The 16,141-nt window shown below is 42.0% G+C and overlaps 1 protein-coding gene across 3 annotated transcripts in view; it reads right to left on the bottom strand.

Annotated features, from left to right (window-relative positions):
* Positions 1–16,141, bottom strand: part of ctnnd2a (catenin (cadherin-associated protein), delta 2a) — a 271,850-nt gene that overhangs the window by 11,144 nt on the left and 244,565 nt on the right. For all 3 annotated transcript variants that reach the window (XM_036520857.1, XM_036520856.1, XM_036520858.1), the window contains 3 exons: positions 13,139–13,367; positions 8,975–9,059; positions 658–784 (listed from right to left, as the gene is read on the bottom strand). In XM_036520857.1, the coding sequence (XP_036376750.1) occupies positions 658–784; positions 8,975–9,059; positions 13,139–13,367 (441 nt within the window). The remainder of the gene's footprint in view (positions 1–657; positions 785–8,974; positions 9,060–13,138; positions 13,368–16,141) is intronic.

Here is a 16,141-nt window from a genome sequence, read left to right as displayed (position 1 = left end):
TTTCTCTCTGCTCTGCTCCGCTCCACCTCAAAGGGCAAGAAGAAACATTATATGAAGGAAAAAATATGGACCAGGGCTGCTCAATAGGATCCGTGCTCCCAGAGAGAGAGAGATAAAAAAGATTTAAAGCATCGAGCCCATCCGCTTCCCCTCCACAGTTATACCAGCCGCCTCGGCTTTGTGGTGACTTCTCCTACCTTTAGTGTAATAGATGCTCAGAGCGAGTCTGCATTTAAGCCACTTAAACTGTCATTTGCTCCACCGTCTGCCTGCCTTGCAGTACAATTAGCCTAGAAAAAAAAAAGACTCCTCAAAGGTGACTTTGTGGAAAAGTGCTTTTCTGGTTCATAAAGATGTGAAGTTCACTGGGAAGGCATCTTTGTCTGAAACCCTCCCCACCTTTCATGTACTCCCCCGTGGTACACTGTTTTAATGACTCCAATAGCCTATTCAGAGGGTTCACCTGCAATAGATGAATGCTCGCTTGACAGGAGGGAGAGTTCTCAAAACAATTCCTGACAGCAGAGAAATCAACAAGTATGAGCGAAACGACTTTAAACGGCAGTTGAAACAAGCTGCTCTGAGGCCGTGCGACACGCAAGGTCATAGTGTTTCTGTTCAGAAGAGGAACGCAATGACACAAGCGCTGTGACCCACCTGATCGATTATTAGGGGAAGTCCGGACTGGGGAGATAGAGGGCGTGCGGGAGGAAGAGTAGGGCCTTTGTCTGTCCCTCTCTATTGTTGAAGAAGAGCCCACAAAATGATACTGCGCATAGCCATCCTGCAAAAACACAAAGACACACCACAGAAGAGAGAAAAGGAACATAAAATTACCATTAACATACATACATTTAAAGTAAATTTACTGCAGCAGCTCAAAAAAATTCATCCTCTGCAAGGAGACAGTGCTGTGCCATTTGCTTGTATTTACTTAAAAAAAGTAAATCTGAGTCAAGGCAAATCAAATGAGTTACGATGAAAATTGACCTTATCAGCAGATGAGAAACTATTTAAGACCCTTGCTAAAAGTTCATTAACTTTCAAGGTATGAAGGCTACTCCTCAGTGATTGTCCTTTACTATAAGCTGCACTTGTGCTACTTAACCAAAAACTACAGTCAGTGCGAATCCATCCCATGCAGTCATTAGTAAAATCAATTCAGATTGTTTGTGCCATTGTCAGCAATGAAGGCCCCCTCCTGTGTGATCTGAACCTGCTTGGCCTATGCAGAGAGTTGAAAGCATGATACAGAAGATAAGGTGATCGCCCTGGATCCACGCCATTCTAATGCGGGTTTGATGTGGATCAATAGGCCGGCTGTGAGACTGCTGACATCGCAGTACAGCCGGAAAGGGTAGAGGTTGTTTTTCACAACTGCACCCACAATGTCATCCACAACAGACTGCAAACAGGATGCGTCACTGCTGTGCGTGCCAAGCCTCAAGGAGGCGCCATATTTTGTTTTTTTTGTGTGTGTGTGTGTGTATGTGTGTGTGTGAGAGAGAGACAGGGGGTTGTCTGAGGGCTCCTCCACAGCATGCATCAGCTGGAAACTTTAATCTATCCATCAACACTCTACAAACGTACTGCAGAAGCATGGCTCCTCTTCCTGTGACATTACATTAATAGCCTCACGCAAGATCCAAGACTGCTGTCCATTCAAATGCTTTTGATGCTTATCTTTCGCCTAGGCTCTATGAACCGCGTGTGAAACAGCTTGCCGTTTGCACCCTGATAATTCCAGTTATGTGCAGGGAATATTTATTGCTCATTTAAGTGCACTCAAGGAGTCCATGTGTTTAATTTCTACCTGGTGAAGCTGAGAGTAATGAGTGTGACCTGTGATCAAATAAGGTAAGTCAATTTCATCTTCTGATAGGAAAAGGTTAGAGGGAAAAAAGAAAACTACAATAATTAGGCTGAATTCATGCAGGTGTTAATGCGAAGTAATAGAAAATGCAATGGAAGGTATATTGTACTGTGTGTATCTACGACATAAATGACCATTCCAAGTAAATGTTAAAAATCTATTTGTCCATAAGAAATAAAACAAGCCACTGAGAAGCCAGCGAGAAATGCATAATAATCAATAAACAAAAAAAAATCACCACCACAATACTCTATCTTTTTGCAATATATATTAGCATTACATATACCCTATGCTCCCATTTACAGAACGGCTTTCGCAGCCATGCTACCTCCACTGTGGCACACTAATGCAATTGAACTGATTTAGAACCTCAAAGATATCAGGAGGTTTGTTACATGAAGTGACCACAGTGGAGAGCGAGCTGGCCAGCGAACTATATTTCAAAACTTCATTTACTTCATACAGCCACAGACACCGATCAAAAGTGACAAATTACCGCTAACAAGAAGCTAAAATGTCTAATTGCAAGTGTAGACAATGTGCTTCATAATTCATGTAGGATAACTGAGGGAAGAAATGCTATAAATATTACAGTATTGTTCCCTTGTTTTGGTTCACAGCATCTCATAAGGACGGCGTGGAGTTGATTACTGTGGCATTATCTTTGCTCTGTTGGTAAGCGTCACTCTTACAAATATAATTGTAATATAATTGTTTAATTGCAAACACAAAAATCAATTGTGATTAGCATGGACAGCCAGTGGCTCTCCCAATCCCTCCCACCTCTCTGTCTCATCTTTAGACAATGGCTAACAGCTCATGTCTGTGTAATTGTTGAAATAGAAATACTGTATCGATGGAAGATACTCTCAACCACACTTGCTTATTTGAGTAGCTAGTCCCAAGAGCATATTTGAATGCAAGAGATAATAATGTCTATTACACTGTGGAAAGAACACACTGTTGGGTGATTGGAGTAATGCCATTGAATTCCAACAGATGAGAAAATAAATTTGACTTAAAGGTGAAAGTCCTAAAAAAAATGCCAAAAATGGCAAAGGATCTGTGAGAGTGTTTTCACGCTTTCTCCTGTTGCGCCTCCTTATACAATAACAAACTACATTTCTCCTGACATTCCATTGCCTTTCACCGACGCACTTACCTCCATAGGGTTAAAGAGGGATCAAAGGTTCTGTGCATTCTGGTGCAGCCAGTTCAAAGCTGCCCCACTTCAAATATTCCCTGTGCAGTCACACCTGTGCCATTTCCACATGCCTGCTGGCAAGGACAATGTGCTGTGCAAATACTGGGCTTGTTGCAAATAATGCCACTGGACAGGTATTTGGAACCTACGGAGGGTGAAGTAAACAGTGATGTACGCAGAAAATTACCCTTGATGTCAGAACCAGTGTCGCTCACAGACTGGTGGAAACCAGCCTTTGTGTGGAGCAATTTATTAATGTCACTTTCCTTCATTCAGTCTACAGTGGTTAAGACTTCACGTACACATATTTTCTTTCAGTTTTGCTTTCAATTCTTTGCAGCCCTGAGAGCAATGAAAATGGCTCAATGTTTCAAAGCTTATGCTTTAAAGTAGGACTGCCATAAAGACACATAGCAGAATGGGGCCATTCTCTGATTTCAGACGTTTTAAAGAACACATCCAAACACTTGACAAAAAAGTCTCAACGTAGAAAACACTGGTCTCTACACAATAAGACTTTGATTGCACTGTTTGGTAATTCCGTTCATGCACTTTATCATGACTTCATGACCGTCACTGAAGTGCATGATGGATTTTGAAGGGCAAATTACACTCACGTTTCCTGCACCCTGTATAGACCCCGGAGCAGTACTTAGTTTGAGGGATTAAAGACATCTTGCTGACTATCTCGGTTTTCACACTGCGCTGAGTACAGGCCCCTTTAATAGTGCAGGAGTGCATGAAAATATCCTGCTGAATTCGGCCCAGCACGTCAAATCCAAAACAATTAATTGAGCACTTCCAGCAGGTTAACCTAAAAGTCTTAGATAGTGTGCTGCTACTGCTTCCATGCATTTCAGAAAAGGCAGATACCCCCTATCTTAATCCATTCTTAGGATCACCATCTCATGGTTTCAGCACCTGATTAAATGTTTGTTGCTGTGCTCTCACTCAGATAGTGTGATACAGCGCACAATTCACATTTGTAGATTACAAGGTTGACATTGCAGATAAATCAATAACGAATACTGCATGGGTGAGATCTTCCACAATGAGGGTAGATAACAGCCAGAGCCACATGCCTTGCACATTTAGGGATTCGTGCCTAAACAGGGTGGTGTGCACATTGTTCAGACTCCCACCATTCCCCTCAGAAGAAAATAAATACACAGGAAAAAAATCTAGCATAAAAAATATGACCCCCCCATTTCCTGAGGAGTCCAAAAGCCCCAGTTCTCTTCGCCTGGCTGTGAAGACATTTTGAGAATCGCTAACGGGGTGCATATCAGCAGAGGCCCGGTCACGATTGCCCGTTCAGAGAAAATTATTGGAGAAGCCGTGGGCCTCAAAGCAGTGTTAAGCCTCTCTCAGCTTATAGCATAGCCTTCCCAGGGGCAGTCCTTAACCCTTCACCTATTCAGCTGAATACTCACCTAACCAATACTGCAACATGATACAAACAGATTTATTTGCGGAGATGTTTTTCCCCTCCGGCATAACTCTGATATGAATACACATTTTAACACCATATGTCCACTGTAGACATTTACAGGTAGCTTGTGGACAGTAATTAATTTCATTTTATTTATTTATTTATTTATTTAGTGGCTCAGTGACACGGTGAGGAGACAAAATAAAAACATTTTTGTTTGAATGAGATTTGGTGTTACGCACAGAACTCCTGGGCAGTAAAACTGTGGACTGAGCAACGTGAGTGAAGGAAAGCTGCCGCTACATGAATAAATCTTCTGTTGATTAAATCGATGAGTCAATGTGGCAATATTCAGACAGACAGATATTATTCATGGCAGAGCGCCCTTCTCCCTGTCTCAGGGAAACACTGCAGTTACAAGAAAAACTCAATTCTTATTTTATGCAAGACTCATCTAATCCATTGTGCAGAATAATACGCAGTTTGTACTGGTTAGTCAGTGGCTCTTACGTGACCTTTTCCAACTTTAAGGGGGTGGCAAATATTTCTATAAAAAAATTAAATGTTTACTGTGACTTCATGACTAACCTAGACTTGCCCTTTCAAAAAACATCAGCCAACAGTCTCTCTGTGATGCTAACATTTCCCCAGGTTACAACCCAATCAACATCTTTTGAGGCAACTGAGAAAAGTCCTAGCAACAGTGAGCTCCCAAAATTATTGCACCATGGAAAAGCTTAGAAAATGTAATGAGTAATGTGTACCATATCGCTTTGTTTAATGTCATTTCAACTGACATTTATTGGGCTTCATGGGTTGTGATAAGAATGCTGAACAAGTGAATATTAGAAAAGTTGACGGGACCTGGAGTCTTCAGAAAATCAATGCAACTGTGGTTCACATCACACAGTGCGGTGCCTGTAAGAGATATGACCTGTGTATGAGGCAGCCATTGCATTTTCCCACTCTGTCGCTGACTTTTCCATGCGGCGGGAGCCAGTCTGATTCCAGCATGTCGAGAACATCCCGGGGGATGCGCAACATCCATCACTCTGCTGCTTTGACTTCCATGATTTATAGACTATGCTACCGAACCACTGCATCTGCTGATGTCTACCTTAAAGGGCAGCTAGGGCTGTTCTCTGAGAAACTGAGAAACGTAAACGTTTACCTGTAAGTCATCACATTACACAAACACATCCACAGGCAAATATGTAACAGAACTTTAAACATTTTCTGGAAAAATTTGTGCTCGCTTGAATATACTTAGCATAAAAAGTCAATGGCTCTTATAATGGTAGTTTATGCTTATGAATGCTCAGCACATACAACAAAGTATGTCTGTATGGTATCTGGAGGAATAAACAGTAACTTACATTTACTGTTCACGTGTCTAACCAAAGAAAGGAAAAAAAGAACTATGTAAGATATGACTGAGCATGGTGACCTTTTTTATCTGAAAATCAACAGAAGAATACAGCTGCTCAAGCACGATCAGATTTTAGCATAGAGACGCATTGCTCTGGCAAGGTGTTTCAATTTTTCCAGCAAACCACCCTTCTGAACAATGAAAGTGGATATGTGGTGTGAGTGTGACTGCGTGGTTATTACATGCACACGTTTTAGTGCCTAATTTACTGAAAAGGGAGATCAACTGGCCAATCTTTCTCCAGCCAGTCTGCAACGAGCTTACTGAGGTTAAGGGTAATCGCAGCCTCAAAATTCCCTGTCCCAGTATTCACAGTCCAGTGCTGCCAAGTTAATTTTTACTGTTTGGAGGTAGGAACACCACAGCCCTGCTGGTTTTGACAAACAAAGGCAGCCTGAGCAGGGCAAGGCAAAAGCTGGAAAGAAACGTCCAATTAAAATGTGCACTGGGGATGGGTCTGTCCCCTGCTCCACTGCTGCTTGTGATCTGTCATCAGCGGGAGCAGTGAGTGCTCTGTGCCAGCTAAGCGTGGCACACCAGGGCCTGGGGACTGCTGCTCTGCACCAGAAGGGCCTGACATGGCACCGGGAGAGGGCTCCCGTGCCTGCCTCCACCATGCTTTATTCCCACATGCTGTTCTTACTCTCTCACTTGTTCACATTTTGCATGTCCATTTGTGACTTTTGTGGGTTTCCTTTGGTTTGTTTAAGCCCTTAAATCTTTGAATTTAAACCTCTCTGATTTCATTAGGGGCTGTCTGATTCCTGTCTGACTTCTGAGGTCAACTCTAAAAAGAAATCTCATTCACTATTAGAAATATACTCAACGATTCCAGCTAAATTCCTTCTTTCAGTCCCAGTATGAAGTTGTGCATCTGTGTAGCACTGCATGTTTATGTATAAGCATGTCTCTCTCTCTCTGTCTCTCCTTTTCTATCTCCTATTTCTCTCTTTATCTCTTAACATTTTTTATGCTGAAGGTCATCTTAGTGAAAACTCATTGGTAAATGCTACAAGCAGATTTTATAGAACACAAAGATCCTTTTTTAGTATGAGAGTCTGAGTTTTGTATGGACTGTTTGACATTGAACCCCCACAAATGTGGAACAGAGGCTTTGACGTCAGTCTAGTGATTACAAGACAAGCTCCTCTTAACCTGGAGAGCACTTGTGGGGGACCATTTATATTACAAACAAAGGAGACAAGGAATAGATTTACTTAAGATATGAAAAAGGCCTAGCAAATATTGACAGAGATCAAATGTAGAATTAAGAAAGGTGAAACCTTGTCATGTAGGTTTTAAGAGCAAGATGACTTGTGAATGCCACAATACATCAGCAACTCCAATTTACCATTTCAAAACCAACATTTAATACAGATGGATATGAATACATACATCTGTATTCTAAAAGCCATAATGATTCTCTTTTCTCCACATATTTCTTATTTATGGAACTCTACTGGTTCTACTGGTATATTCTTTAAATCATTATTATTGTACATACTATTGCTCCTTAATATTATACAATGAATACAATTAGACAAATTAGACTGATTTTCTCTGTAGTTGAATGGAAAGGGTTTGCAATTTAAACATTTTAAATCAATTCACATTAAGTCTGTGTGCTGTATAAATAAGTAACAGGAAATATAAAGTGATATAGTCACTCAATAGTCACGCAGCAATGAAGGCCAACTTTTCTCCAAATCACTTCTGGCTTGTCTTTAAAAAGTACTTGAGAGAGAACTGGGACTGAATGGATCCAAATAACTGTGAGCACATAAAGCACCACAAAAGCTTATTGATTGGACATTTTGAGTAAATATTTCAGCTGCCGTGTGATGTTATTTTTCAATAGACCATTACTCACTGGTGTCTAGGCAATAAAGTCTGAACTGCAGTTGCCGTACAGAGAAAAACTGAAGAGATTATAAATATTTTAGTGTTTGAACATTCCAGATGTTCTTGCAAGCAAATCTTTACAGGCTGGCATTTGAAACACAAACAGACAGTGAAAAGCACATTGATTTGGATATTTGCATGATTAAACTTTTCAAAGAAGAGTGTTCACTGCTGCAGTGCAGGACAAAGACTCCCCCTGAATCTCCAGGCTTGGCCTTTACACAGGAAGGACACGCAATGCCTTGCAGACATCTGATTGGCTGTACATCCGACGTAGTACTACTATGTTTCACCTCACATGAATGCGACCACACTCATATAAAAATGAAGTAATTATTGAAATTCAGCCAAAAGGCATTACAACAGCCTAACTTCCCAACGCATTCCGATATCTAATCCTTTGGGAAATCAGAAAAACCTCAGATGACCAAGATGATATGGGCCACAGACTACCATGCTGTAATTGAAATGTGGGCTTAGGATCATCTTAAACTCCGCCTTGTCTTACATTGCCGTGTCACCACACTCATTTCCTGCTAATTAATATGCTTTCTTTGCACAAGACATTTTTCAGAGGACGTATCCGATTTCCCTTCTTAAGTAAATATATGCAAATGGGTATATATGTGTGTGTGTGTATATATATATATATATATATATATATATATATATATATAAACAGGAGGAAAAAGAAAGCACACGCCAGTGCTTGAAGTACAAAAGAGGAGGAGCCGGACAGAGAAGCCAACGTCCAATACCTTCAGGCCTCAGAAATGACACGATAAACGCTTGCACAGGCTGGCGCCAGCGCCGGCCTTGCTGCACAGATCTGAGATTTAACAGTGATGTCACCTGGTGATTAACAGCTTCCCCGGCCATCTGACCTGCGATCGCCCACGCTGGAGCCCTCCGGGCCTGCCGCTGTGGTGTCAGCACCCGTGGACGTGCCGGCTCCTTTCGCTTTCACACCATGGCGGCCGGGGTGGCGCGCAACACATCGCCAAGGCTGTGAAAGTGCCTCCAACGTAAACCCGACCTTTTCACATTCTTACCTCTGCGTGCAACCTGCACTCCAACCTCTCAGCCACAGCCAGCGAGCGTGACACACAGTGCACCTGTGTGCAGGAGCCTTACCTTCTTGTAGAGGCTGCGCAGATCCCTGTATTGCCACATGCTGCTGAGGACCTGAGAGGCTGCTTTCACCACCTTCGGCGAGTGCCTGTAAGAGAGGCCAGCACCAACATTACATCATTGATTGGCTTAGCACACGCGCCCCTTATATAAGATGCTCGCTTTTTTTTTTTTCTCGTTCATATCACACTTCCCATTTCTACAGCAGGTGCGCAGCTAAGGAGGGGAAGCATGGGAGCCGAGAGGGCGTCCGAGTGCACTGACTGCCGCGTGCTCAGCACCACGAGAGCCTGAGGAGGCCAGGAGCACTGCTGGAACAGGGAGGGCGCAAACCCTACTCTCAGGCATGGCAGCAGCTGCAAGCCCATCGCTCCCTCACACACCTGCTGCTCGTTACCTCATCAGTGGGCCTGGATGAACGCACTATTCCCCTTGTCCTTTGGAGAAAATAAAGACTAGTTTTGGTCCTGACTTGCGGCATGGCAGACTACGTCTCTTGACCACATCTGGTACTCTGCATTGCTGGATATTTACTGGAGCATTAAGTACTTTGCTCAAGGGAACAACAGCAGTGTTCCACCCAAGAATCCAACCTGAAGCCTGCTTGTTACAAGCTCTCTTCCCTACCCGCTATTCACCACGGCTGCTATATCAGTCTCTCATTTGGAGAATTTTGAAAACTCTGTAATCTACAACAATATTAAAGTAAACTCAGTTTGAGTTTCCACAACAGAAGCTGATGTTTTCAAAAAAGATGTAATAACAACTCACCTACTTGTCTAATTATATTCCATTCGAAAACAATGTTTTGCTGTTTGAATAAATCCTGTTAAATTTTTATTTCTCTATGTGTTCCATGTACCTCAAAAGGGAAATGAAAATGTCCGGCTGTACACAGTTGCAGCTCCCATTAAATATACTGTGGGCATTCGTCTGGGTTGGTGTAATAACAAACGTAGTTTAACTCTGTTTCATAGCAGTCTTCTGGCATATGTTTCCTGGGACATCATGTATTTGTAGGAAAACAAATGGTATGATTTCATAGTCTCTTTTTCTTTCCATTTCAGGACTTCAGCCACGAGAGCTATTGACATAGAGATTGGCTTTTCTAATGTCTGCAACTTCAAAGAATAACAACAACTACTTTCAGAAAGGACACTAAAAGCTGGTAAGAGCTAGTTCATTCCACAAAAAAATAATGATTAACAGATCAGAGTGGGTTTTCACAGAGGCATAGTGCATTATGGCAACACACTGATGCCAGACAACAGATGCAGCAGGCAAAGTGAAATTTAAGTATTTGACCTGAAAGAACAAACATATCTTAACTGACATGTAAGAGCAGCAGAGATTTTATTACATTAGCAGATACCTTTATGCACTTGTCTAGATCAAGTTCTCAAGCAATTTACCAAGTATACATTACCTACTACTTTTACGATATGGAGCTGGTAATTGAACCAACAACATTGTGGTTAGAAGCCTGAACTGCTACTCTACCCTGTCCCTTCAAATTACTTCAATTGAGTTTAACAGGGCACTTCACACACCTCTCTGGTACAGATGAAGCTGTACGGATGTAACAGCCTTTTAAAAAGCATACTATTCTTTCAATGCGGAGCAATTACAGGAGTCTCTGCCACCCACCTGTGGTATGCTAATACAGTACTAACATGAGGTTTTGAAGTAATGATGTCTGCCTAATTGATCTAAAACCCTTCCTCATGGCACCATGTAGATATGACAAAAATTTATCAAGAAATTAATATGTCGGGTGTTGGATGTGCGACTTCAAAAGTTGTCCTTAATTATAGGCTAAGGATTTTGCTGATGAATGCCCAAACCTTCTATTCTCCATCTTGGGTTTGTTCTTTCTTTATTTCAAGACTTTGATTTTCTCATTTCCAGCATCCTTGTATGAACGCAATCCTCATACAAATGCAATTTACATCATCATTAAAACTCAACTACATAACATGTACAAATGGCTAATTTAGGTTAATTTTCCACCTGCAAATTTTCCACTTAGTCTGGGCGTAGGCAAGGGGCATTCACGTGAAAACAATTTCCCCATTTAAAATGAAGTCACAAGTCTTAATGCATTGAAATGTTGACATATCTTTCTCTGTTGTCAGTATCTCATCAGAGGCAAATGTTCTTGTCGCATGTTTTATGTTTCATCTACATATCTCTTGAGATGGTCTAAGTACAATAATTTTTTCATACAATCATGCCATTGCAGCATAAATAGCTTTTTACTTTAATGGGAGAGGGAACTGCCTTCCTAATGCTTTGAACATAACTGCATGCAAAGTATTGTGTCAAGGGAATGCTGAAAACCCACAATGATATATTAAGATGAACTGTGGCCTTTATGAAAATTAGACTCATGTGAAGAACAACAAACACTGCCAACAAAATTAAAATGTAAAGTGTAACATTAACGTCAAAGTCAAATCAGAACATTCAAGTAAGAAAGTATTCCAAAAATAGTTTGATAGGGCAGCCTTTTTCTTAGTATCACACCTCAGATGACTCCTTGCTTGCCTTAATCCCTGAAAGATTGCTGTGTGGGGTATTCATATTCCTAGTTCCTTTACAAATAGGCATAGATATTGAACATTATTTCGCCACACTGTGCATGCTGTTCCCTTCTTCAACTTCACATGCAGTACCACATTTTGAAAAGTTCCGAAATCAAAGCTGGGTCTTGGCTAACCTTGGCTGAACGCCACTCTCATTACTGCTGAGTGGCATGCAGAACGCAAAGGCTTCGACTCCTGCCTAATGTTCCGCTGTTTAACGTAAATCTGCAGGGTTCCCTGGAGGGGGGACAGTGATTACTATCAGTCCGTGCTTTTAATATCCTCACAGGCTCTCACTTAAAGCCTCAGATAGGTCCTTCAATCACCCGAACCCCTAATTTAAGCCTGCTCACGGTGGTGGATGGAGTGGACATGGGGTCTGAGTGAACGCGTTCGTGGGCGCATTCTATTTGGCATCAATCATAGTGGAGAGCACTCAGACAGGCTGGCGAGGAATGATTATCTACAAAACATACACAGACAATGGGGGGCGGAAGAAAGGAAAAAAACAGGAGCTGAGCAGATCTGACACCCCAGGGGCCAAGAAATCTGATCGGCTGTCGCATTTAATGCTGGCCCTCGATTTACATTTAAGGTGGAAAACAACAGCCGACAAGCGTGGATGTTCCATCGATAACCTCACACCTAGAAACCAGCCAAACGCAGCTGTTGCGTGGAGAGACACTTCCCTTGTGACAGAAGTGTCCCCTTCGATTCACACGTTAACTGGGTTCTGGATGAGAGGGTATGGCGCTGTGATAACAGGCGGCGTACAGCAGGGTCCGCGGAGACCATGCTAATGTATCAGACACGGCATATTGAGGGTCAGCCATTATGAAGGGAGCGTTCATCACTCACTGTCATGTTGGCTAAACAAACCCCTCAGAACCGCTCAAGTTATCTGAGAAGCAATGAATCATCTTTCAGAATAAGGACCTGATAACTGAGGGAGGCTGAGACCCCTGGATTGAGACAATAGGAGATCTAGTGAGAGATAGGGCGGGCCAATGACTAGAACCCATCTCCCATAGCGACAGTGGCTATTTTCTTGCTCATAGGCTTTTCTGCGAGTTCAGTGAGCTGATGCTGAATGACTCTTGACTGCGGCTGTGGCGTCACTGCAACTTACCCAAGTGTAAAATGGCCCCCCTTTCATAACCAGACAGACCGAAGATGCGTAAGCAAGTGAAAAAGTATTCTCACTATCATTTGGGCACTTAAATTAAGAGCATTACTGTTTATGCTTACACTTAAGCAATGGTTATGTTCTATAAGATTCACATTCACATAAATTAAGACAAAGAAATCATTAAATCATCTCAGACCTAGGAATGAGTATTGTATCACGGGTGCAACAGTATGGCATGGATACTTCACTTCTGAGAGCACGGACTCAAATCCGCATCACAGACCAGGTGTGAGACAGGTCAATCATGTCTGTGTGTGAGCAATCTCACTCTGATCTACCTGGACCCTTGATTCATCTCCTGTTTAGTGCTGTGCTGACAGCGTGATGCTGACCTGAACTGCACCATGGGAAACCCAAGTTGCAGGCTTGGAGGGCCGGAAGATTAACACTTACTTGTCTCCTTTGCTCCTGGCGATGCCTATGAGCTTCTCGATGCCACCGGCATCGCGCAGGGCCTTGGCGTTCTCCATGTTCTTCGTGATGACCTCATGCAGGGCACAGCAGATGGCGGTGACAGTGTCGTCAGACATGGTCTTGCTGACAGTGCTGTTGGTAGTACCCCCACTGGTGCTGTTGTTTCCCCCCGGTAGGCGATGGACCAGGTCGCGCATGGCATACTTGCCTTGGGATTTGAGTGAGAGTTAAGTGATGGAAAGCTCTGGTTAGTTACAGCACAAACAAGATGAATATAACTGTCTTTTTTCTACAGTAGTATGTCCTGTATATACACTTTAATCTACAAAGCTAAAGAGACACAGAGTACACCAACAAATGTTGAACTTGTCTTTCCAACTGAGAATGGATTTCTAAGTTCAATTGATCTTTCTATAGCACAGTGATGTGTTGAATACAAGAAGGGTGACTCATATGGTATTTGAAAAAAAGACAAAAATGAACAGAAAAGAGGAAGGGGACATCAAAACTAAAAACGCTTGACATTAAAAGACCAGTGCTGGGACTGCATTTGAAATTACTCTGGGGAGCTCACATTCTATAACCTGTTCTGATGCCTGCTGTGAGGTAAAAAGCCACAGGAAGGCCATTTTCTCCACGCATTTTAGTTTTTTCTTCCCTCAAATATGAGCACAGACAGTGAATATCCTTACAGAAAATATCATTTCAAAGTTACTACTTTTTCTTTAATGCGTCACATTACACAATCTGATCGCTCACTGAAGTCAAAGGGCTGCACATGTGCTGCTGTGATAAATGATTGCAAAATGATAAGACAGACTTCTCAAGATGTGCCAAATAACATTGAGGAAATTGCCTTTTTGGGGCCATTAAGCAGGCATTGCTTCACCTTGGGGACCTAAACTACCCCCCTGCTCAGTACAAGGCTAATGATAATGCCTGTACTTTACAGCTCTCTCTGAGACACACACTCCTCAAAAAAACAATATCATCTTTCATCTAAGTGGAAACTGCGTGGCTTTAGGGTTTCGTTTGAAAATAAATTTTAATGATTTACCACATTGTGTCGCTTTACGGAAACATAAGCACACATTCCCAGACACAAGCTCAAAATATCAATCATAACAGCTTCCTGTTTCCTCGGCTATTTGTCAAAAGGTTCACAGGAATTGTATATGACAGTATTTTGGAGCTTTTTCACCACTGTACATTAACAATTCCTGCTTCAGGTAATGCCAGTGGCAACAGTAACAACCACCTCTGTTGTACTTTCTCCGTGTTCCTGGTCTTATCGCTAATACATTTTCTTCCCTTCCATGCAATGTGACACGCAGCCCAAATTGAATTTCACTTTTGTGAACAACACCACTTGCATTTAAAGGTGTGGCAGTCTTTCGGGGTGACAGATTGGAATGGATTTGGCACGCCGTGATGTTTGTGGGGGAAAGAATGGCTAACCCTGCACAGTGGAAAATAGGCTGAATATGAGGAGGCTTAGACTACATGATGCTACTGTTGCACACAGAGGTATATCGATTTTGTCAGGTGTGCTCCATATAGAATGTTCAATATGAATTATATTGAATGCTGGTTTTCCCAGTTTAGCCGAGCTGCTCTCTCAGTCCTGATGTTAAGATAATGTGCTGAAAAAACATCATTTATAGAAAAATACTGAATGCATGTATAGACAGAAAAATGGTAATGTAGGGGAACTGCAGGATTTGACATATGTGTCAAATGTGACTTCTTTTTGGCCTTTCTCACAACGACTCGCTTCTCCTACTTTGTGGGAAGGCAAGGCTAATAAAATTAATCTGACGCTATTAAGTTCTTAGAGCAGATTCAAAATTGTACGGAAATGAAAGACACAGACATCATTTTAAACGTTAAGCATAAGAACGTAACAATTTCAAGAGTGCCTCCTTTTATTATCAATGTGACAGAAAAAAGAGCACTCAGTTAATTGGTGTCTGCTTATCTTGTACTACCAGGCAGAATGGGATTTCTTGCTTCAGAAGACAATATAAAGGCACTTATCCAAAATGGACCCCATATTTTCTGTGGAGAAAAAGCAGAGGATAATTTTGATATAAATTGCTGGTCTTGATTGATCTCTATATCAAATTCATAGCATGTATTAGTTTTCTCTCTGCTATATCCCGAGAGACATTCAAATCTGGAGCTATTTATTAACTCACATGACTGACTTAAAAAAATATTGTAGCTACTAGCCCTTACACTGCTTTGACCCACAAAAATATGTTGTACAACTGAAATACCAGGCGATAAATCACCAAAACTTCATATTTACATAAATCAGATGGGCATCTTTAAATGTAATGTCTTTTTTTAGGTTGAGGTGCAGAGACTGCAGTGAAATGTGGATAAATTAAAACAGTAGTAGCCACATGATCTCACATTTAAATACAGAGACCTCTCTCTTTAAAAGCTGCAGCCTACAGTACCTCCAGTCAGTGCAGGTCAACGGGACAGACAGGGAATCAGGGAAGGGGTGGAAATTCCTCCAGTGATGGAAATTCCCCCAAAAGCCGGGATTCCAAATAGGTAGATAAATCACAGAAGCAATCAGTACCACTCTGTGGTATACATGCTCAGTAACTGGAGATGAGCACTGACACAGAGAAGAAACAGCAATTGCTATGAGCAATGACAAATCTAGGACCTGAAAGTATGGGATAAAACTGGAACCAGAAAGCTGTTTCACCAGCAGAGAGTTAGTGATGGTAATGGAGCACGCTCTCCACCGGCACCCTTCCACTACACATGTTAGGAGACGGTGGTGCTCCTACAGGCCAACAACAGGTTCCTTAGTACCCTTAACGGTACCTCTGCAAAGCAGCTCAGAGATGTGAGAATGTCAACCCTTTCATCCCCCATCTATACCCAATATGCCCACAGCTGTGCTACATGGAGTGCCTCTTGAACAAGCAAAAATTTGTACCCTCATTCACCTTGAAGAGC

Source organism: Megalops cyprinoides, chromosome 2 (assembly GCF_013368585.1).
Source record: "Megalops cyprinoides isolate fMegCyp1 chromosome 2, fMegCyp1.pri, whole genome shotgun sequence".
NCBI lineage: Eukaryota > Metazoa > Chordata > Actinopteri > Elopiformes > Megalopidae > Megalops > Megalops cyprinoides.
This window is presented reverse-complemented; position numbering and strand designations above follow the sequence as displayed.